This window comes from Oncorhynchus masou, chromosome 4 (assembly GCF_036934945.1).
Source record: "Oncorhynchus masou masou isolate Uvic2021 chromosome 4, UVic_Omas_1.1, whole genome shotgun sequence".
NCBI classification, from domain to species: Eukaryota; Metazoa; Chordata; class Actinopteri; order Salmoniformes; family Salmonidae; genus Oncorhynchus; species Oncorhynchus masou.
In genome coordinates this window covers 295,965-319,875 of record NC_088215.1, presented here as the reverse complement: position 1 = coordinate 319,875, position 23,911 = coordinate 295,965, and the positions used below count along the sequence as shown (strand labels likewise).

At 43.4% G+C, this 23,911-nt stretch overlaps 1 protein-coding gene across 6 annotated transcripts in view; it reads right to left on the bottom strand.

The window, feature by feature from the left end:
• Window positions 1–23,911, bottom strand: part of LOC135520912 (son of sevenless homolog 1-like) — a 78,288-nt gene that overhangs the window by 6,642 nt on the left and 47,735 nt on the right. For 3 of the 6 annotated variants that reach the window (XM_064946759.1, XM_064946769.1, XM_064946787.1), the window contains 11 exons: window positions 20,778–20,859; window positions 17,574–17,696; window positions 16,905–17,008; window positions 16,544–16,766; window positions 10,689–10,808; window positions 3,515–3,677; window positions 3,096–3,213; window positions 2,586–2,758; window positions 1,905–2,021; window positions 963–1,013; window positions 12–282 (listed from right to left, as the gene is read on the bottom strand). In XM_064946759.1, coding sequence (XP_064802831.1) covers window positions 12–282; window positions 963–1,013; window positions 1,905–2,021; window positions 2,586–2,758; window positions 3,096–3,213; window positions 3,515–3,677; window positions 10,689–10,808; window positions 16,544–16,766; window positions 16,905–17,008; window positions 17,574–17,696; window positions 20,778–20,859 — 1,545 coding nt within the window. The remainder of the gene's footprint in view (window positions 1–11; window positions 283–962; window positions 1,014–1,904; window positions 2,022–2,585; window positions 2,759–3,095; window positions 3,214–3,514; window positions 3,678–10,688; window positions 10,809–16,543; window positions 16,767–16,904; window positions 17,009–17,573; window positions 17,697–20,777; window positions 20,860–23,911) is intronic. The other 3 variants (XM_064946778.1, XM_064946797.1, XM_064946807.1) reach the window with 1 other exon arrangement.

Below are 23,911 nucleotides of genomic sequence, written 5' to 3'. Positions count from 1 at the left end.
GGACCACCTACTGGAGTGGAAGGGGCTGGAGGGGCCCTGGGGCGAGTCGAACACGCTGCCGATATCTGTGGAGCTGGAGGCAGCCGAGGCCGGCGGCGGCGTGAGTGGCGTGCGCGGCGAGTTGGGTGCAGAGGCGGCGCTCTCCATCTCGCTATCAGGGATGCGACTGTAGCTGATCTTGCGCGGCTCATTCTGCAATGGCGTTGGATGTCGCATGGTGCCCGGGCGCACCGAGGACGGGCGCACACCGGGGGACTTGAGCGGGCAGTTGTACTTCTTGGGCTGGAAGGAGACAGGGAGAGGGGGGAGTTGAAGGAGGGGTCAGGGCAACACTTCTACAATGTCAGGGCTACTCAACTGCAGACTCTCAGCCCTCAAGTACTGCTGGTTCTGGTAATTAATGTCAGAGATTGGGGGACTATCTGGTTAGTGTGTTACCTGAAGGTAACTGCCAAAATAAACCAACACCAACATAAAGTATATTAATAGGGCGTTGGGCCACCACAAGCCGTCAGAACAGCTTCGATATGCCTTGGCATAGATTCTACAAGTGTTTACAACTTTATTTGGAGGGATGTGACACCCTCCTTCCATGAGAAATTACATCATTTGGTGTTTTGTTGATGGAAAACGCCGTCTCAGGTGCCGATCCAGAATCTACCATAATTGTTCAATTGGGTGAGATCTGGTGACTGACACACACACCCTTTAAACCCTCTATGCACCATTTATATCCTTCTTTCAAAGTCACCTCTCTCTTCTTCTAGCCATGGTAGCCAAAATAATGGGAAACTGAGCATTTTTATCCACGACCCTAAACATGATGGGATGAAATAATTGCTTAATAAGCTCAGGAACACCTGTGGGGAAGCAACTGCTTTCAATATACTTTAATATCCCTCATTTACTCAAGTGGGTCCTTTATTTTGGCAGCTACCTGTAATTGTTAGTCTTTTTTCTACCTTAATAGCAGGGGCGTTGCGTCCATAGAGGGCACTCGGACGCCGCCCCACCTGGCAGCAATGAGATAAAAATGGATTTACAAAAATTTATATAATGATCAAATATTGTAATAATATCAAGCTTGTGTATATTAATAACTGCATTTAGATTACAAATTGAGTTTTCAAAAATAAAATGTGCTGCTGTAATTGGCAGCGTAGTTCCAGCATTCCAGAGAGCTTCTCAAGCCACCTCATTCAATGCAATTTAAAGTTATCCCTATACCCCTTGCGGTTATCATAGGATTTTAGCCACTCTTATTGAACCTATCCAAAGAGCCCCTGGTTTGCAATTATAACTCTGTACACCAGATGGCGATGATCGACAAAACACTGCACTGTTGTCAAAGTATGAAGTGAGCGCAGACACAGAAGATGATACTGTCAAACAGCTGTTTCAGCAAAGCTCAAACAAGACATGACGTTAGCTATAACTAAACTACCACAAGTTTGTCTGTTATTGTACTCCCACATGCTTGTACGTCTAGCAAATAAGTTGAAGTTGAACATTTGCAGTAGCCTACTTATTCCATTTGGAAATGTGGACTTATTTGTGAGCTACCTATTGCCAGTTTGCAACAGCCCCACTTGTTGGAAATTACACGAGACGCCACTGCTTAAGAGCATACAGGGAGCCACACATGCTTAAGTGTGGCTCAGTGTGGTCCCGTGGCTCAGATGGTAGAGTATGACACTTGCAATGCCAGTACGGGGGCCAGTACGAAAAAGCTAATTGACTCAAATGTGAAACAATGAATAGTGGACAAAAATGATTTTTCATTTCAACTCATGAAGTTTCAATGTCATTCTAACGAAGGTTTGAAATACAATAACTGATCAAACGGGAGTCCGAGAGAGGATAGTCACGTGAACCGTAAGAAGGGAGAGGGACAAGACACTTACAAATCGAGGCAACGACCGGGCATTCCGAGGCTCAATCTCCAGAGACTTGTTGAACAGATAGTCAGCAAACTCCTTTTCTGCCTTGTCCTCCATTGGATTGAGGTTTTCAAAGAACTTCTGTTCAACACAAATGAGAGAAACAGAGAGTCGACAGACCCATTGAGAAGTATACATTGTTGTCCTAATGACTATAGACAAGGGTGTGGGTGATTGGGGACAATTGGATAAATAACCAACTAGTACATGTCGGGAGCTGAGTGGCAGAAACTCTACTAAAGCAGTGAATTCTAACTTCCACATTTCAAATTTTCATGCATTGATGTCAATGAGATTAAAGTTTAAGCGAGGGATCAGCACTAAATGAATATCTAATCAAAAACTAAGAGGTTGCTATGACTTGGAAAACTGTCAACTGTACATGGGAACTGGAGAGATGAAATCGTGAAAGGAAACAGGCCAAATGATGTGATATATTACTTATATTACTCCCTTGTTTAATCATATTTATACCCATTCATATTCCACGTAACTAGATGGTATTTGTCAAACGTTTATGGGTTGGACTATGCTGCAAAGCCGGAAAGTATGACAATTTCTCAAAAAATGTTGACTATGCAGGCCGGCCATAGAGTGGTGACCAACTTCAATGGAACGTGCGACATCACTGTTTTTGCTCCTCACCCGGATATCGCTCTCCACCCGTAAGCAGTAGGGCTGGTTCTGGTACTGCTGGATCTCCCCGGTGATCTCCGCCACTTTCCGTCGCTTGCTGAAGTTGATCAGCTCCTTGCCATGCCTCTTCAGGAAGTCAGGGTTGCCTTCCTCCGTCTTCAGGATGTTCGTCAAGTAGATCCCTGAGGAGTTAGAGAGAGAGAAAAGACATGAGAGAGGGGAGCAATGATGTCGATGGACTAGCACCGGTTCGTGGAATGTTGCCGGCCGGTCCCAGAGATGGTTAACCAACACTAGTTCTAATGTAAGCGGTCCTCCAAGGAGGAAAAACCCTAGCTTAGGATAGCATAGGACAGGATCAACTTTAATGTTCCCGAGGGGGAAATTGTCTTAGATACACAGTACTGCTGTGTACAAAATAAAAACGGTACATTACTTGTGAGTCCCTGACACAAAAAGGACCATAGCTTCCTCGTCCCTGGTATCAAAAAGGTTGAGAAACACTGCTCTAGAGCATACCAAAGAAGGGGACACAGGGGGGGTTGATGGAGCGCAGTTTTGCCAGGTACTTCTTGTAGTGGTCCTCGCTCAATTCATGGGCCTCCTCCAGAATCTTCCTCTGTCGGCTTGGAATTTGCTGGAGAGGGGCCGAAAGTTCATTCAAAACAATTGTATATATTTCGCCCTACAGATGTGTCTCTATGGTACACAGAGGCACATTGGCCATGCTTTCTATTGATAAGAAATCTGTAATTTTATGTTACCTCAACGTAGAGATTTACTAATTACAATACTCATCAACACTAGGCACTTTATTTGGTACTGCAATTTTCATTGGATTCATGCAATGCCAGAAAGTACCAAGACAGTTATCACACCATTTCCTAACAACAACTTCAAAGAATCTTGCAGAAAGAACCCCTCCAGGCCTTCGTCACCTCGAAGGTGTGGTCTAGCCGGTAGACGGGCGAGGAGTTCATGGCGCTGACCACCTCCAGCACGCCGTTGAAGTTGTTGAGCTCCTGGAACACCTGCAGGATCTCGATGATACGGGCCACCACCGCTGCCCGCTCTTCCAGGTTTTCCGTCTCTACGATACACCTGTGGAGAACGGAGTACATTGAGAAAAAAAATGCTATTTAAACCCAAGGGCCAGGGCCGTGTTCATTAGGGACTAAACGAAAAACTGACAAACAGCGAGGGACTACCTTTCTGTTTTGAATTGCAAAAAGTTTTTTTTGTTGTTGATGGAAGCCCTAATAAACATGAATCAGGTCTGCATAGTTCAGTCATTTCATGTCCAAAGCTGGTGGATGACAAAGTGTATGGGAAGTGGGGGAAAGAAAATACATATTGGTACATTGTAATGCTCCCAAACGTATTAATTAGTAACAACATATTGACCTGTTAATCCTCATTTGGTAACATGGTGAGCTATTAAGTCAGTGTAAGGACACATTTCACTCAACCAATTCAGTGACCCCTGAAAACTAAACCAGGAAGTCTCTGGAGATATCAAGCCTGGTGTGCTATCACACATGAAATCAGACAGGGATTAGCAGCTCATACACAAAAAAACTGTCCCAAATTGTTTCTTTCCTTTTCAACTTGAGAATCAACATGGGGAGGATAGGAGTAATCTCAGCCTTATTTAGGGGTAAATTCTGCCACCTACAAAAAGCATTCGTAACACCTGTATGCAGTGCACTAAAGGACATGACATAACTATAATGAACAAAAACGCAACATGCAACAATTAACGATTTTACTGAGTTACAGTTCATATAAGGAAATCAGTCAATTGAAACAATTTCATTAGGCAATAATCTATGGATATCACTTGGCTGGGCAAGGACGCAAAGCCAATCATAATTCGTTTTCCCCCCACAAAAGGGCTTTAATCGACAGAAATACTCCTAAATTTCATCAGCTGTCCAGGTGGCTGGTCTCAGACGATCCCGCAGGTGAAGAAGCCGGATGTGGAGGTCCTGGGCTGGCGTGGTTACATGTGGACTGCGGTTGAGGCCAGTTGGACATATTGCCAAATTCTCCAAAATGACGTTGGACACGGCTTATGGTAGAGAAATTAACATTCAATTCTCTGGCAACAGCTCTGGCGGACATTCCTGCAGTCAACATGCCAATTGCATGCTCCCTCAAAACTCGAGATATATGTGGCATTGTGTTGGTGACAAAACTGCACATTTTAGAGTGGCCTTTAATTGTCCACAGCAGAAGATGAACCTGTGTAATGATCATGCTATTTAATCAGCTTCTTGATATGCCACACCTGTCAGGTGGATGGATTATTCAGGCAAAGGAGAAATGCTCACTAACAGGGATGTAAACTCATTTGTGCACAACATTTGAGAGAAATAAGCTTTTGTGCTCACGGAAAATTTCTGGGATATTTTATTTCTGCTCACGAAACATGGGACCAACACACTTTACATGTTGTGTTTATAGTTTTGTTCAGTATACATTGAGCTACATAACATACTTTATCATGCAAGATGGCATAGCAGTTCAGACGTCTTTTGTCCTCGTCTTGTCGTGTCCCGTATATATATATATATATATATATATACAACTTTTTTCATACATTTTTAGTTTTATTTTCCATAAACTCATCTCCAAAACACTCTCCTGCAACCCGCCTCACCAATTTATATTTATAAAAAGTATTATTTACCTCAAATCTGTAATCCTCCAAGAAGCTAGCCAGAAACTAGCCAGGAGCTAGCCAGAAGCTAATCCAGAAGCTAGGTCAGAAGCTAGCCAGAAGCTAATCCAGAAGCTAATCCATAAGCTAGTTAAAGCTTTCGTCGATTCCGGAGCAAACATCAGTTGTTCCGGAGCTAGCCAGCTGAGGAGTTCCATCAATCACTCCTGGGCTGCGGTCACCTATCCGGACCCGTTTTGCTGCCTACGCGGAGCCCCACCGGGCCTTCACGGCTGGACTGCCGACGTTATCTACCCGAAGGAGTTATCCGGCTGGCTTTTCCGTCGCGACGTTGCCTGGGCGCCCATCTGCGGCCTGCTAGCCATTAGCTGTCTTATCGGCTGCTATCTGAATAGACAATCGGACAATTTATTTATTTATTTTGATTGTTTTTTTCTTCTTCTTGGGCCTCTAGCTATATCTATTGTTTTTATTTTTGTTGTTGTTGTGTGATTTGGATTAATCCCCTCTACCACACGGAACCCCACTAATCTACTGACGGAACGCAAGAGGTGGCTAATAACAGACGTCTATCCTATGCTAGCTTGCTACCGATGACCTGGCTAGCTGTCTAAATCGCCGTGACCCCCAACCAACCTCTCCACTCTCCGGACCCTTTTGATCACTCGACGAAGCATGCTTCTCCTTAATGTCAATATGCCTTGTCCATTGCTGTTCTGGTTAGTGTTTATTGGCTTATTTCACTGTAGAGCCTCAAGTCCTGCTCACCATACCTTATCCAACCTATTAGTTCCACCACCCACACATGCAATGTCATCTCCTGGTTTCAATGATGTTTCTATATCTCTCTCTTCATCACTCAATACCTAGGTTTACCTCCACTGTATTCACCTCCTACCATACCTTTGTCTGTACATTATACCTTGATGCTATTTTATCGCCCCCAGAAACCTCCTTTTACTCTCTGTTCCAGACGTTCTAGACGACCAATTCTTATTGCTTTTAGCCACACCCTTATTCTACTCCTCCTCTGTTCCTCTGGCAATGTAGAGGTGAATCCAGGCCCTACAGTGCCTAGCTCCACTCCTATTCCCCAGGCGCTCTCTTTTGACGACTTCTGTAACCGTAATAGCCTTGGTTTCATGCATGTTAACATTAGAAGCCTCCTCCCTAAGTTTGTTCTATTCACTGATTTAGCACACTCTGCCAACGCGGATGTTCTAGCTGTGTCTGAATCCTGGCTTAGGAAGACTACCAAAAATTCTGAAATTTTACTTCCAAACTACAACCTTTTCAGACAAGATAGAACTGCCAAAGGGGCGGTGTTGTAATCTACTGCAAAGATAGCCTGCAGAGTTCTGTCCTACTATCCAGGTCTGTATCCAAACAATTTGAACTTCTTCTTTTAAAAATCCACCTCTCTAAAAACAAGTCTCTCACCGTTACAGTCTGCTATAGACCACCCTCTGCCCCCAGCTGTGCTCTGGACACCATATGTGAACTGATTGCCCCCCCATCTATCTTCAGAGCTCGTGCTGCTAGGCGACCTAAACTGGAACATGCTTAACCTCTTACACTTATGGTGGCGCTATTTCATTTTTGGAAGAAAATTATCAATTTAAACAAGATATTTTGTCACAAAAAGATGCTAGATATGCATATAATTGCTACTGTTCGAAAGAAAACACTCTGCGTGTCCAGAAATACAAATATCTTCTCTGTGCCTGCATCCTTTAACGTGAGCTTCAGGCAAAACCAAGATGACTTGGCATCCAGGAAATGACAAGGATTTTTCGAGGCTCTGTCTTTCATGATCTCCTTATATGGCTGTCCCGCAAGAGAATGATGTCTGCCCTTTCTGCCTCCCTTCCCATCTTAAGGTGTCTGCAGCATTGTGACGTAATTGTAGGCAGACCAGGAAGATTGACCATAAGAGACCACATTTACCACGTGTCCGCCGATATAGCACCTTGGTTCTCCCCAGACCTGTGTCCTGCGCCACCTTGGTGCGCAAAAGTCACCTGCCAGTATTTTTCCATGGGGCAAGACAAGAAGCAAGCTTCCAAGAACTGCATGTCAATGAAGAGATATGTGAAAAAACACCTTGAGGTTGATTCCAAAAACAAATATCCATGTTTCGTGCCGATATTATGTAGTTAATCCGGAAAACCAAGATTCACGTTGTAGGTGACTGCATTTTTGAGGTTCTGTCTTTCATAGCCAGGGCAATGTGAAAACGGAATGATTTCTCCTACACTTTCAGACGCTTTCCCCAACACTGCGCATTTGGTATGTGGCTGGGAGTCTCCTCATTGAAAACATCAGAAGCTCTTCAAAGGTAAATGATTTTATTTATTTGGTTATCTGGCTTTTGTGAAAATGTTGCGTGCTACATGCTACACAAAATGCTATGCTAGTTTTTTACTCTTACACAAATTAGTCAATTTCTATGGTTCAAAAGCATATTTTGAAAATCTGAGATGACAGTGTTGTTAAGAAAAGGCTAAGCTTGAGAGCAAACGCATTATTTTAATTTTATTTGCGATTTTCAGAAATCGGAAAAAGTTTCACGTTATGCTAATGAGCCTGAGGCTTAGTCACAATCCCGGATCCGGGATGGGGAGTTTCAAGAGGTTAACACCCCAGCCATCCTACAATCTAAACTTGATGCCCTCAATCTCACACAAATTATCAATGGTAACCTGGGTACCTCCCCAAAGCCTTCACAGATATCATCCTAACCAACTTGCACTCTAAATACACCTCTGCTGTCTTCAAAAGATCTTAGCGATCACTGCCTCATTGCCTGCATCCGTAAAATGTCAGCGGTCAAACGACCTCCACTCATCACTGTAAAACGCTCCCTGAAACACTTCAGCGAGCAGGCCTTTCTAATCGACCTGGCCCGGGGTATCCTGGAAGGATATCTGATCTCATCCCGTTGTAGAGGATGCCTGGATATTTAAAAAATTTTATGCCTTCCTAACCATCTTAAATAAACATGCCCCATTCAAGAAATTTAGAACCAGGAACAGATATAGCCCTTGGTTCTCCCCAGACCTGACTGCCCTTAACCAACACAAAAACATCCTATGGCGTTCTGCATTAGCATCGAACAGCCCCCGTGATATGCAGCTGTTCAGGGAAGCTAGAAACCATTATACACAGGCAGTTAGAAAAGCCAAGGCTAGCTTTTTCAAGCAGAAATTTGCTTCCTGCAACGCTAACTCAAAAAAGTTCTGGGACACTGTAAAGTCCATGGAGAATAAGAACATCTCCTCCCAGCTGCCCACTGCACTGAAGATAGGAAACACTGTCACCACTGATAAATCCACCATAATTGAGAATTTCAAGAAGCATTTTTCTACGGCTGGCCATGCTTTCCACCTGGCTACTCGTACCCCGGTCAACAGCACTGCACCCCCCACAGCAACTCGCCCAAGCCTTCTCCATTTCTCCTTCTCCCAAATCCATTCAGCTGATGTTCTGAAAGAGCTGCAAAATCTGGACTCCTACAAATCAGCCGGGCAAGACAATCTGGACCCTTTCTTTCTAAAATTATCTGCCGAAATTGTTGCCATCCCTATTACTAGCCTGTTCAACCTCTCTTTCGTGTCGTCTGTGATTCCCAAAGATTGGAAAGCAGCTGCGGTCAGCCCCCTCTTCAAAGGGGGACACTCTTGACCCAAACTGCTACAGACCTATATCTATCCTACCAGGCCTTTCTAAGGTCTTCGAAAGCCAAGTCAACAAACAGATTACCGACCATTTAGAATCTCACCATACCTTCTCTGCTATGCAATCTGGTTTCAGAGCTGGTCATGGGTGCACCTCAGCCACGCTCAAGGTCCTAAACAATATCTTAACCGCCATCGATAAGAAACATTACTGTGCACCCGTGTTCATTGATCTGGCCAAGGCTTTCGACTCTGTCAATCACCACATCCTCATCGGCAGACTCGACAGCCTTGGTTTCTCAAATGATTGCCTCGCCTGGTTCACCAACTACTTCTCTGATAGATTTCAGTGTGTCAAATCGGAGGGTCTGCTGTCCGGACTTCTGGCAGTCTCTATGGGGGTGCCACAGGGTTCAATTCTTGGACCAACTCTCTTCTCTGTATACATCAATGAGGTTGCTCTTGCTGCTGGTGAGTCTCTGATCCACCTCTACGCAGACGACACCATTCTGTATACTTCTGGCCCTTCTTTGGACAGTGTTAACAACCCTCCAGGCAAGCTTCAATGCCTCCTTCCGTGGCCTCCAATTGCTCTTAAATACAAGTAAAACTAAATGCATGCTCTTCAACCGATCGCTACCCGCACCTGCCCGCCTGTCCAACATCACTACTCTGGACGGCTCGGACTTAGAATACGTGGACAACTACAAATACTTAGGTGTCTGGTTAGACTGTAAACTTTCCTTCCAGACCCATATCAAACATCTCCAATCCAAAGTTAAATCTAGAATTGGCTTCCTATTTCGCAACAAAGCATCCTTCACTCATGCTGCCAAACATACCCTTGTAAAACTGACCATCCTACCAATCCTCGACTTTGGCGATGTCATTTACAAAATAGCCTCCAATACCCTACTCAACAAATTGGATGCAGTCTATCACAGTGCAATCCGTTTTGTCACCAAAGCCCCATATACTACCCACCATTGCGACCTGTACGCTCTCGTTGGCTGGCCCTCGCTTCATACTCGTCGCCAAACCCACTGGCTCCATGTCATCTACAAGACCCTGCTAGGTAAAGTCCCCCCTTATCTCAGCTTGCTGGTCACCATAGCATCTCCCACCTGTAGCACATGCTCCAGCAGGTATATCTCTCTAGTCACCCCAAAACCAATTCTTTCTTTGGCCGCCTCTCCTTCCAGTTCTCTGCTGCGAATGACTGGAACGAACTTCAAAAAGCACTGAAACTGGAAACACTTATCTCCCTCACTAGCTTTAAGCACCAACTGTCAGAGCAGCTCACAGATTACTGCACCTGTACATAGCCCACCTATATTTTAGCCCAAACAACTACCTCTTTCCCTACTGTATTTAATTAATTAATTAATTTTGCTCCTTTGCACCACATTATATTAATTTCTACTTTGCACATTCTTCCATTGCAAATCTACCATTCCAGTGTTTTACTTGCTATATTGTATTTACTGTGCCATCATGGCCTTTTTTTTGCCTTTACCTCCCTTATCTCACCTCATTTGCTCACATCGTATATAGACTTGTTTATACTGCATTATTGACTGTATGTTTGTTTTACTCCATATGTAACTCTGTGTCGTTGTATGTGTCGAACTGAATGCCATAAATTCATCATAGAAAATGCTTTGTCAACACTGCAAGTGTAAGGAATATCGTGGTCTCGTTTCAGGAGGACCGCTTCTTTGTGATGCCAAAAAACTAAATGGGTGCTCTTACTTTTCGAACCACAACGTGAGGTTGGTGGTGTGGCGGATCATGCGCAGAAGGTTGGGCGAGTTCAGCTCCTTGTCCTCCTTCGTCCACACGCTGCCCACCAGCTCTGACGGCTGCACCGCCCTGTAGATATAGGTCAGAGAGAGGACAATAATGCAGAGGTCAGTCGCTTTGACGCTTCAAGTAGATGCTCCAAACCAAAGTTCTAGGAGGAGATGACCATATACGCAAACTATTATATGCCATTTTTCAAAGAGACTTACAAAAAACGTATGCAGTCACTATAGTGCATGTTTATGTGATCCCAGCAGGAATTGAAGCCACAACTTTAGTTTTGCTAGCACCATGTGTTCACCATATGAGCCACAGAGGACCACCATTTTCAGTTCTATGACAACAACAACAACAACAAAAAAAAATCAGACCTTGTGTCAGTGGTTAGGTGCAAACTTCTACCGACCCCAGTCTTGGCAGCTAAGGGAGTTTTCTGCACCAGCATTGTGGTAAGATTTTCAGACAATACCAGCGACCATTGTTGGGCCACAAGGCCGGTGCGATGTGATCTCGTCGTAGGAAATGGAGCACGGTGATTTTAAATGTTTTTACTTTAACTTTATTTTAACAGGTAGGGTCTCATTTCCAGGTGAGCCCTGTGTACACAAAACACATCAATGTACAAAATACACATTTAAAACTAAACATGCATTAATACATGTTAATATTAAAAAGAATACGCAAAAAGTACATACAGAATCCTAAACAGTTACAGTTCTCAGCAAATAGGTTTTCAATCAACGCCCTAAACTGCCACAGAACATCCCATTTTAATGAGAGCTGTAAATTGTTCCAGCAGTGGGGCGCATTAAAACTAAAAAGCGGATTTACCTAATTCGGTGGAGACCCGAGGAACAGCAAGAGTTAACCAACCCTGTGAATGCGTTTTGTAACTCATGTTTTTATAATACTTCAACAACAAAGTCAGCTGAGTCAGAAGCTTGTGTAGTAAACAAAGCGGGAGTAATGAAGTGACCTATGGGACATTAATGAGGATTGGCTCAATTCATGGACATTTCAATTGATATTATTACAGTATATACATTGAGTTACCATAGATGCTGATCTTGGGTCAGTTCTGAATTTCCCCCACTAATGGTTACGGGTTAGAATTGGGAGAGAGGAAGCTAATCATAGATCTGTACCAAGGGGAAACTTCACCCCGGAGCGTGGGAAAGAGGTGAGGGGATAACCTTCGGTACGGCCCACCATAGCTGTTCCCACAGGCCCAGCGACATCAGTGGGGGAAGTGTCCCCCCTCTCTGGTGCTGCACGTTTGTGTATGTGTACAGTTGAAGTCGGAGGTTTACATACACCTTAGCCAAATACATTTCAACTCAGTTTTTCACAATTCCTGACATTTAATCCTCGTAAAAATTCCCTTTCTTAGGTCAGATATTTTAAGAATGTGAAATGTCAGAATAAAATACACTGCTCAAAAAAATAAAGAAAACACTAAAATAATACATCCTAGATCTGAATGAATGAAATATTCATATTAAATACTTATTTCTTTACTTAGTTGAATGTGTTGACAACAAAATCACACAAAAATTATCAATGGAAATCAAATTTATCAACCCATGGAGGTCTGGATTTGGAGTCACACAAAATTAAAGTGGAAAACCACACTACAGGCTGATCCAACTTTGATGTAATGTCATTAAAACAAGTCAAAATGAGGCTCAGTAGTGTGTGTGGCCTCCACGTGCCTGTATGACCTCCCTACAACGCCTAGGCATGCTCCTGATGAGGCGGCGGATTGTCTCCTGAGGGATCTCCTCTCAGACCTGGACTAAAGCATCCGCCAACTCCTGGACAGTCTGTGGTGCAACGTGTCGTTGGTGGATGGAGCGAGACATGATGTCCCAGATGTGCTCAATTGGATTCAGGTCTGGGGAATGGGCGGGCCAGTCCATAGCATCAATGCCTTCCTCTTGCAGGAACTGCTGACACACTCCAGCCACATGAGGTCTAGCATTGTCTTGCATTAGGAGGAACCCAGGGCCAACCGCATCAGCATATGGTCTCACAAGGGGTCTGAGGATCTCATCTCGGTACCTAATGGCAGACAGGCTACCTCTGGCGAGCACATGGAGGGCTGTGCGGACCCCCAAAGAAATGCCACCCCACACCATGACTGACCCACCGCCAAACCGGTCATGCTGGAGGATGTTGCAGGCAGCAGAACGTTCTCCACAGCATCTCCAGACTCATCTGTGAAGAGCACAGGGCGTCAGTGTCGAATTTGCCAATCTTGGTGTTCTCTGGCAAATGCCAAACGTCCTGCACAGTGTTGGGCTATAAAGCACAACCCCTACCTGTGGATGTCGGGCCCTCATACCACCCTCACGGAGTCTGTTTCTGACCGTTTGAGCAGACACATGCACATTTGTGGCCTGCTGGAGGTAATTTTGCAGGGCTCGGGCAGTGCTCCACCTTGCACAAAGGCGGAGGTAGCGGTCCTGCTGCTGGGTTGTTGCCCTCCTACGGCCTCCTCCACGTCTCCTGATGTACTGGCCTGTCTCCTGGTAGCACCTCCATGCTCTGGACACTACGCTGACAGACACAGCAAACCTTCTTGCCACAGCTCGCATTCTGGATGAGCTGCACTGCCTGAGCCACTTGTGTGGGTTGTAGACTCCGTCTCATGCTACCACTAGAGTGAAAGCACCGCCAGCATTCAAAAGTGACCAAAACATCAGCCAGGAAGCATAGGAACTGAGAAGTGGTCTGTGGTACCACCTGCAGAACCACTCCTTTATTGGGGGTGTCTTGCTAATTGCCTATAATTTCCACCTGTTGTCTATGCCATTTGCACAACAGCATGTGAAATGTATTGTCAATCAGTGTTGCTTCCTAAGTGGACAGTTTGATTTCACAAAAGTTTGATTGACTTGGAGTTACATTGTGTTGTTTAAGTGTTCCCTTTATTTTTTTGAGCAGTGTAGTAGAGAGAATGATTTATTTAAGCTTTTATTTCTTTCATCAAATTCTCAGTGGGTCAAAAGTTTACAATTAGTGTTTGGTGGCATTGCCTTTACATTGATCAACTTGGATCAAATGTTTTGGGTAGTCTTCCACAAGCTTCCCACAATAATTTTCTGGAATTTTCCAAGCTGTTTAAAGGCACAGTCAACTTAGTGTATGTAAACTTCTGACCCACTGGAATAGTGATACAGTGAATTGTAAGTGAAATAATCTGTCTGTAAACAATTGCTGTAAAAATGACTTGTGTCATACACAAAGTAGGTGTCCTAACCTACTTGCCAAAACTATAGTTTGTTAACAAGAAAGTGGTTGAAAAACGAGTTGATGACTCCAACCTAACTGTATGTATGTAAACTTCCAACTTCAACTGTATGTATGTATGTAAACTTCCAACTTCAACTGTATGTATGTATGTATGTAAACTTCCAACTTCAACTGTATGTATGTATGTATGTAAACTTCCAACTTCAACTGTATGTATGTATGTATGTATGTAAACTTCCAACTTCAACTGTATGTATGTATGTATGTATGTAAACTTCCAACTTCAACTGTATGTATGTAAACTTCCAACTTCAACTGTATGCATGCATGTATGTAAACTTCCAACTTCAACTGCATGCATGCATGTATGTAAACTTCCAACTTCAACCGCATGCATGCATGTATGTAAACTTCCAACTTCAACTGCATGCATGCATGTATGTAAACTTCCAACTTCAACTGCATGCATGCATGTATGTAAACTTCCAACTTCAACTGCATGCATGCATGTATGTAAACTTCCAACTTCAACTGCATGCATGCATGTATGTAAACTTCCAACTTCAACTGCATGCATGCATGCATGTAAACTTCCAACTTCAACTGCATGCATGCATGTATGTAAACTTCCAACTTCAACTGCATGCATGCATGTATGTAAACTTCCAACTTCAACTGCATGCATGCATGTATGTAAACTTCCAACTTCAACTGCATGCATGCATGTATGTAAACTTCCAACTTCAACTGCATGCATGCATGTATGTAAACTTCCAACTTCAACTGCATGCATGCATGTATGTACACTTCCAACTTCAACTGCATGCATGCATGTATGTAAACTTCCAACTTCAACTGCATGCATGCATGTATGCAAACTTCCAACTTCAACTGCATGCATGCATGCATGTATGTATGTATGTATGTATGTATGTATGTATGTATGTATGTATGTATGTATGTATGTATGTATGTATGTATGTATGTATGTATGTATGTATGTATGTATGTATGTATGTATGTATGTATGTATGTATGTATGTATGTATGTATGTATGTATGTATGTATGTATACTACCGTTCAAAAGTTTGGGGTCACTTAGAAATCTCCTTGTTTTTGAAAGAAAACATTTTTTTTTTGTCCATTAAAATAACATCAAATTGATCAGAAATACAGTGAAGACATTGTTAATGTTGTAAATGACTATTGTAGCTGGAAATGGCTAATTATTTTATTTTATGGAATATCTACGTAGACGTACAGAGGCCCATTATCAGTAACCATCACTACTGTGTTCCAATGGCAGGTTGTGTTAGCTAATCCAAGTTTATAATTTTAAAAGGCTAATTGATCATTAGAAAACACTTTTGCAATTATGTTAGCACAGCTGAAAACTGTTGTTCTGATTAAAGAAGCAATAAAACTGGCCTTCTTTAGACTAGTTGAGTATCTGGAACATCAGCATTTATGGGTTCGATTACAGGCTCAAAATGGGCAGAAACAAAGCCCTTTCTTCTGAAACTTGTCAGTCTATTATTGTTCTGAGAAATCAAGGCTAATCCATGCGAGAAATTTCCAAGAAAGTGAAGATCACGTACAACGCTGTGTACTACTCTCTTCACAGAACAGTGCAGACTGTCTCTAACCAGAATAGAAAGAGGAGTGGGAGGCCCCGGTGCACAACTGAGCAAAAGGACAAGTACATTTGTGTCTAGTTTGAGAAACAGACACCTCACAAGTCCTCAACTGGCAGCTTCATTAAATAGTACCTGCAAAACACCAGTCTCAACATCAATAGTGAAGAGAAAACTCCAGAATTCTGGCCTTTCTATTTTTGATATTGCTACTATTCAAATACGCAAGTAACAATTTCACTGTACCATTTACACCTTCTGTATCTTGTGCATGTGACAAAAACATAGATTTGATTTGAAATAGTGTGTTTTTACCAGAGACAGTAATGTGAAGAACATGACCTGCACCAAAGTCAAATTAGGATATAGGACAAGGACTAGATAGTGTATTTTTAGCTGGAGCTTTTCCTTATTGTAGGCTACTACTTTTAGCACTTTGTCTTGAAATCCTCAGTTGTTTACTACAATACTCACTCTGTTTAACACATGGCCTCACATTTAATCCTTCAAGAGATGGGTTGGGTTAAGGCTTAAGAGGGTGTGAGCAATGCTGAATGGGTGTAGACAAAGAAGAGCTCTCCAAGTAGGTGTCCAAAAACATTCAAGGGCCATTTTCTCAAAAGTGGTGTTACAAGTTCATCAACTTTCAAAGCAGAGTGTATGATAAACCATTTTCTATCTTTGAGTCTATACTTTTATCCAATGTAAAAGACACCATTTCAAATGTTGCTACATCGTACCGAATCCAGGTGGTGAGTCACATTTTTGCTCTAGTCCACCACTTACACAGCTGATCCAAGGAATCATCAAGCCAGTGATAAATTGAGGTGCTTTAGTACTGGACTGGAACAAAAAGGACTGGAGTTAAAAATAAAAAAACTGCCGTGGACAGCAATACGGTACTGTAGGCCTACCTGTAGAAGTCGGACTCGAGCAGTGTGAGCTGCCGGGCGATCTCAATGGGGTGGAGGGTCATGAGGTCAAACTGGTCTGTCTGACCCGACTTGCTGAGGTGCCACTCGATGGGCGGTGGCGAGCTCTCGAAGGTAATGTTGTGGCTGGGCCCATTGGCCTGTGCTTGCTTTTTCCTCTGGATGATCTTGGTAATGGACTCCACCCACTTCTTCATGGCCTTGCCTGGGAGGGGTCACAGAGAGGGAGATTGTCACTCAGAGAAGAGAAGTAGAGGAGAGATACGAGAGGAAAATAAGAAAAAAAAGAGAGGATATGCAACAAAAGAAGAGAAAGTCCTTGCCCCAATGTATCCACACATACCTCGCACCAATGCAATGAACTCCTCCAGACACTTGAGTAACTGACAGTCCCGCTCAAAGTCATAGAAGTGGTGCTCCACCCAGTGGCGACATACATTCAATACCCTGCAGGAAGAGCGAGTAGGTCAAAACCAGTTAAGATACCAGTTACAGACCAGCAAGAGAGCGCTAACTACAAATCATGACCTAAAAAACAAATAAATCTGCCCGCTTGTCATTATGCGGTATCATGTGTAAATTGATGAGGATTTTTACATAATTTAAAAAATATATATTTTAGAATAAGGCTGTAACGTAACGAAAAGTGGAAAAGTGGAAGGGATCTGAATACTTCCCGAAAGCACAGTATATGGAGCATAACAAAAAAAAGAATATATATAAAAAATGTAAAGAGTGCATGCTTTTGTTTCAGTCCAGCATTAAAAAAGTTTGAAACCTTTCTCTGCTAATTAGGACAGACTACCTTCCAAGTGTATCACAAGAAAACCAGGATGTACTGTTGACCCCTAGGTCATGTTCATTAGGCACCAAAATGAAAGAAAACAGACAGGGGCTACCTCGACTTGTCCAAGAATAACTTTTTGTTGTTGTTGAATGTTTTCCGTTATAGTCCCTAATGAACACAACCTCTGGAATTAGGTGTGGTAAATGGGGAGGGGTGCAGAGGTACCTGAGTTGGACTGGCTGGACAAACTCCTTGCGAAATCGTTTGAGTTCGGCGCTGAGAGGTTGGTCTCCGTTCTCTATGGCCATCTGGTCCGCCTCTGTGGGCTTTGGCTCGGGAATTTCAAACCTGGAAGGTTCCAGAAAACAAAATCACAACTGAGAAGACACAGCAGTGTGGAATCTGGGATACACCTTTAACCAGACAGTAGAGGTTCCAGGCTGGAATATGTTCCGGGATTCTTCCGATGGCATTGAGGAGCACACCACATCAGTCACTGGCTTTAGCAATAAGTGCATTGAGGACGTCTTCCCCACGGTGACTCCAACGAACCATCAAATAGGCGAAGCATCAATCGTACAACACAGGCTCCGATGCTCATCGGATGTGGCAGGGCTTGCAAACTATTACAGGCTACAAAGAGAAGCACAGCCGAGGGCTGCACGAGTGACACAAGCCTACCAGAGGAACTAAATTACTTCTATGCTCGCATCGAGGCAAGTAACACTGAAACATGAAACATGCTGTTCCGGATGACTGTGATCTCACACTCTCCGCAGCCGATGTTAGTAAGACCTTTAAACATTCACAAGGCAGATTACCAGGACGTGTACGCCGAGCATGCACTGACAAACTGGCAAGTGTCTTCACTGACATTTTCAACCTCTACCTGTCTGAGTCTGTAATACCAACATGTTTCAAGCAGACCACCATAATCCCTGTGCCCAAGAACACTAAGGTAACCTGCATAAATGACCCCCGACCTGTAGCACTGGCATCTGTAGCCATGAAATGCTTTGAAAGGCTGGTCATGGCTCACATCAACACCATTATCCCAGAAACCCTAGACCCACATCAATTTGCATACTGCACCAACAGACCCACAGATGATGCAATCTCTATTGCACTCCACACTGCCCTTTCACACATGGACAAAAGGAACACCTATGAGAGAATGCTATTCATTGAATACAGCTCAGCATTCAACAACATAGTGCCCTCAAAGTTCTCACTAAGCTATGGACCCCGGGACTAAACACTAAACAACTGGATAATGGAATTCCTGAGGGGCATCTCACAGGTGGTAAGGGTAGGTAACAACACATCCGCCACTCTGATCCTCAACAAGGGGGCCCCTCAGGGGTGCATTCTCAGTCCCCTCCTGTACCCCCTGTTCACTCATGACTGCCTGGCCAGGCACAACTCCAACACCATCATTAAGTTTGTTGATGACAACAGTGGTAGGCCTGATCACCGACAACGACGAGACAGCCTATAGGGAGGAGTTCAGAGACCTGACCGTGTGGTGCAAGGACAACAACCTCTCCTTCAATGTGATCAAGACAAAGGAGATGATTGTGGACTACAGGAAAATGAGGACAGAGCACACCCACATTCTCATCAATGGGGCTGTAGTGGAGCAGGTTGAGAGCTTCAAGTTCCTTGTCGTCCACATCAGCAACAAACTAACATGGTCCAAGCACACCAAGACAGCCGTGAAGAGGGCACGACAAAACCTATTCCCCCTCAGGAGACTGAAAAGATTTACCATGGGTCCTCGGATACTCAAAAGGTTCTACAGCTGCACCATCGAGAGCATCCTCACGGGTTGCATCACAGCCTGTTATGGCAACTGCTCGGCCTCCGACCGCAAGGCACTACAGAGGGTAGTGCGTACGGCCCAGTACATCATTGGGCCCAAGCTTCCTGCCATCCAGGACCTCTATACCAGGCGGTGTTAGAGGAAGGCCCTAAAAATCATCAAAGACTATAGCCACCCTAGTCATAGACTGTTCTTTCTGCTACCGCATGGAAAGCAGTCCCGGCGCGCCAAGTCTAGGTCCAAGAGGCTTCCTAACAGCTTCTACTCCCAAGCCATAAGACTCCTGACCAGCTAATCAAATGGCTACCCAAACTATTTGCATAGTCTCCCCCCCTCTGTTACACTGCTGCTACTCTCTGGTTATTATCTATGCATCGTCACTTTAACTCTACCTACATATACATGTTACCACAATTACCTTGACTAACCAGTGCCCCCGCACATTCACCTCAAACAGTGAGTAAAGGTGTGTTTTTTATTGAGAATGACAATGGTTCCTCAATGTATATATAAAAAAATCCATCTCTCTCTCCCTTTAAATAAGCACTCAGCATGAAAGGGAAAAATTTAATGCTCTGATCCAGTGAAAACTTCATAAAATACCTGATTACTTCTTATCCCTACAGCTGTGTCTCTAGCTCACTGGCTCAGGAAGCTCACTGGCCCAGAATATTACAATGTTGCAAGTTTGCTAGCACGAGAGCGTCGGTGTATCCAGTTGATAGCCTAGTTGATACAATGTTTCAAGTTCGTTGCAGACAGGCTATGTGTAGCCAAAGTGATTTATATGATTTAAAAAAATATATATATATTTGTTTAAATCGGGATATTTTCTACCTGCAGGCTGCAATGTTTTTATTTGTTGGTTTGAGACTATTTTTTTACATAGTTGGCAATGGCAAAAGTTACTTTTAGATGTTTATTATTTTCATTTAGATATAACTTAGATGAACCACATGACAATGATTTTGAGATACAAAGACTTTGTTATAAATTAAATTAAACTGTTAATTGAAAATAATAGCTGGCATAAATTGGCACTCCAAATGGAAAAAGTTGCCGACCCCTTGTGTAGCCTATTACCGGCAACTTCAGGAATGTAAAGGCAGAATTTTGAGAAGGCCAGCAGCAGCAGGAGGAGGAGGCCATCTTGATCTCTGGCTCCCTCTTGAGTCATTTGTGTGTCTTAATTATTTAATCAAACAGTGTGTTTAAATCATCAGACAAGCTACATAGTTGATTTTATCAAAACACATAGGGTGTGTGTCTTTATATGGAAAAATATACGTTTAAAAAATTTAGACCAATCGATTAGTCTAAAAAAACTGACGACTCTCGCTTGACCAATAATTATTTTAGTCGGGGACAGCCCTCGTTTCAAAAATGTATATGGGAATATATTGTCCATGATGAATACATCTCTGTCTTTGTTCTGACAAAGGTCAGAGTCAACGAGCACAGACGAATGTCTTGTTGACTGAAAACATTTGCCAAAGTGAAAGGCAATGTATCTGATTTTGAAAAATATGATACAATATTAGACACAAAGGCGGTTCATAGAATAATAACAGTGGAGCCCAATCCTAGAATGGCATCAACATACTCACCTCTCCATAAGAAGACCCAGCAGTTCCTGAGGTTTACAGAAGGACCTGTAGGTTGTTAGAAATGTTCGGACAAAATTTGGATCTGCAAGAAGGAAAAACAAGGGAATTGTCAGCCATTTTGTTAATCAAATCAAATGTATTTGTCACATACACATGATAGCAGATGTTAATGCGAGTGTAGCGAAATGCGTGTGCTTCTAGTTCCGACAACGCAGTAACAACCAACGAGTAATTTAACCTAACAATTCCACAACTACTACCTTATACACACAAGTGTAAAGGGATAAAGAATATGTACATAAAGATATATGATGATGATATATGTGATGGTACAGAACGGCATAGGCAAGATGCAGTAGATGGTACAGAGTACAGTATATACATATGAGATGAGTAATGTAGGGTATGTAAACATTATATTAAGTGGCATTGTTTAAATTGGCTAGTGATACATTTTTTACATCAATTTCCATTATTAAAGTGGCTGGAGTTGAGTCAGTATGTTGGCAGCAGCCGCTCAATGTTAGTGGTGGCTGTTTAACAGTCTGATGGCCTTGAGATAGAAGCTGTTTTTCAGTCTCTCTGTCCCTGCTTTGATGCACCTGTACTGACCTCGCCTTCTGGATGATAGCGGGGTGAACAGGCAGTGGCTCGGGTGGTTGTTGTCCTTGATGATCTTTATGGCCTTCCTGTGACATCGGGTGGTGTAGGTGTCCTGGAGGGCAGGTAGTTTGCCCCCGGTGATGCATTGTGCAGACCTCACTACCCTCTGGAGAGCCTTATGGTTGTGGGTGGAACAGTTGCCGTACCAGGCGGTGATACAGCCCAACAGGATGCTCTCGATTGGGCATCTGTAGAAGTTTGTGAGTGCTTTTGGTGACAAGCCAAATTTCTTCAGCCTCCTGAGGTTGAAGAGGCGCTGTTGCGCCTTCTTCACAACGCTGTCTGTGTGGGTGGACCAATCCAATTTGTCCGTGATGTGTACACCGAGGAACTTAAAACTCACTACCCTCTCCAGTACTGTCCCGTCAATGTGGATAGGGGGGTGCTCCCTCTGGTGCTTCCTGAAGTCCACAATCAACTCCTTTGTTTTGTTTGTTTTGTTGACGTTGAGTGTGAGGTTATTTTCCTGACACCACACTCCGAGGGCCCTCACCTCCTCCCTGTAGGCCATCTCGTAGTTGTTGGTAATCAAGCATACCACTGTTGTGTCGTCCGCAAACTTGATGATTGAGTTGGAGGCGTGCATGGCTACGCAGTCGTGGGTGAACAGAGAGTACAGGAGAGGGCTCAGAACGCACCCTTGTGGGGCTCCAGTGTTGAGGATCAGTGGGGTGGAGATGTTGTTACCTACCCTCACCACCTGGGGACGGCCCGTCAGGAAGTCCAGTACCCAGTTGCACAGGGCGACGTCGAGACCCAGGGTCTCGAGCTTGATGACAAGTTTAAGGGTACTATGGTGTTAAATGCTGAGCTGTCGTCGATAAACAGCATTCTCATATAGGTATTCCTCTTGTCCAGATGGGTTAGGGCAGTGTGCAGTGTGGTTGCGTCGTCTGTGAACCTATTGGGGCGGTAAGCAAATTGGAGTGGGTCTAGGGTGTCAGGTAGGGTGGAGGTGATATGGTCCTTGACTAGTCTCTCAAAGCACTTCATGATGTGAGTGCTACGGGTTGGTAGTCATTTGGCTCAGTTACCTTAGCTCTCTTGGGAACAGGAACAATGGTGGCTCTCTTGAAGCATTTGGGAACAGCAGTGTGCAAGTAGCCATTGTTCTTTCATGACTTTGCGGTGATGACTTGTATGAAATTCACTACTGTTTGCTAGCTATATGTCTTATAACTATTAAGTTAACAGTCTAAGATATGCTAACCAATGTCATGTTTATTAGGCACCAAAACAGAAGAAAACAGACAAACAAAATGCCAAACATTCCCGAGTGAACATGACCCGGGTCTGTGTGTATATTAGGAGTGCTGATACTGTGGTTATGCGGGTGAACAGGACCGTTAGCTAGTGGTTCACATGTTGGATCTGTCCAAGCACTTTCACCGGGGTCTGGCTGGGGTTGGACAATAGCTGCCTCAGTGCGGATTTACAAACAATCGGCCTGAAACTATTTCAGCCAGGAAACAGACGCTGCTCTGACGCACGCAGCTGCCACTCCACCACACACGCTTAAAAATAGATCACCCGCCTGCCCTCCCCACCACCGACATACACACTGCAGTGGCTTTGACCACAAATACAAGTATAGGACAAGTCAACCACATTATTTGGGTATGGCATAACAGAATATTAACTTAAAAGGTTTGATTTTCACTGAGTAGTTACTTTAAAGGGTAGTTACTTTAAATCTTCCTGCAATTCTACACATTCTGCAATGGGGCAGAGAGATAATGACAGTTTTATTGCCAATTTCCTGCAATTCTACACATTTTGCAATGGGGCAGAGAGATAATGACAGTTTTATTGCCAAATTCCTGCAATACTACACATTTTGCCGTGGCCCATGCTGTATTCTTATACTATCTGAGTAACTCAAACTTCCTAACAAAATGTATTTCAGACAGTTATTCTGGTGGTTGTTAGTTCTCAAAGATGATCTTATTAAAAAAATATACAGCTCCATTATCTTTTCTACATACTTTATATCTGGTTTTAAACGTTTAAGTTTAACACCCCAAACCTTATTTAGTTATCACACACACGAAAAAGTATGTGAACCTTTTGGAATTACCTGGATTTCAGCATCTTCCTCTTAGTCACAACAATAGACAAACAGTGTGCTGAAATTAGTAACACAAATTACTGTATTTTTCTTGTCTATATTGAATACATAATTTAAACACTCACAGTGTAGGTTGGAAAAAGTATGTGAACCCCAAGGCTAATGACTTTTGGAGTCAGGAGTCAGCTAACGTGGATTCCAATCAACGAGACGAGAGTGGAGTTGTTGGTTAGAGCTGCCTTTCCCTATAAAAAACACTCAAAACATTTGAGTTTGCTATTCACAAGAAGCATTGCCTGATGTGAACCATGCCTCGAACAAAAGAGATCTCAGAAGACCTAAGATTGAGAATTGTTGACTTGCATAAATCTGGAAAGGGTTACAAAGGTATCTCTAAAAGTCT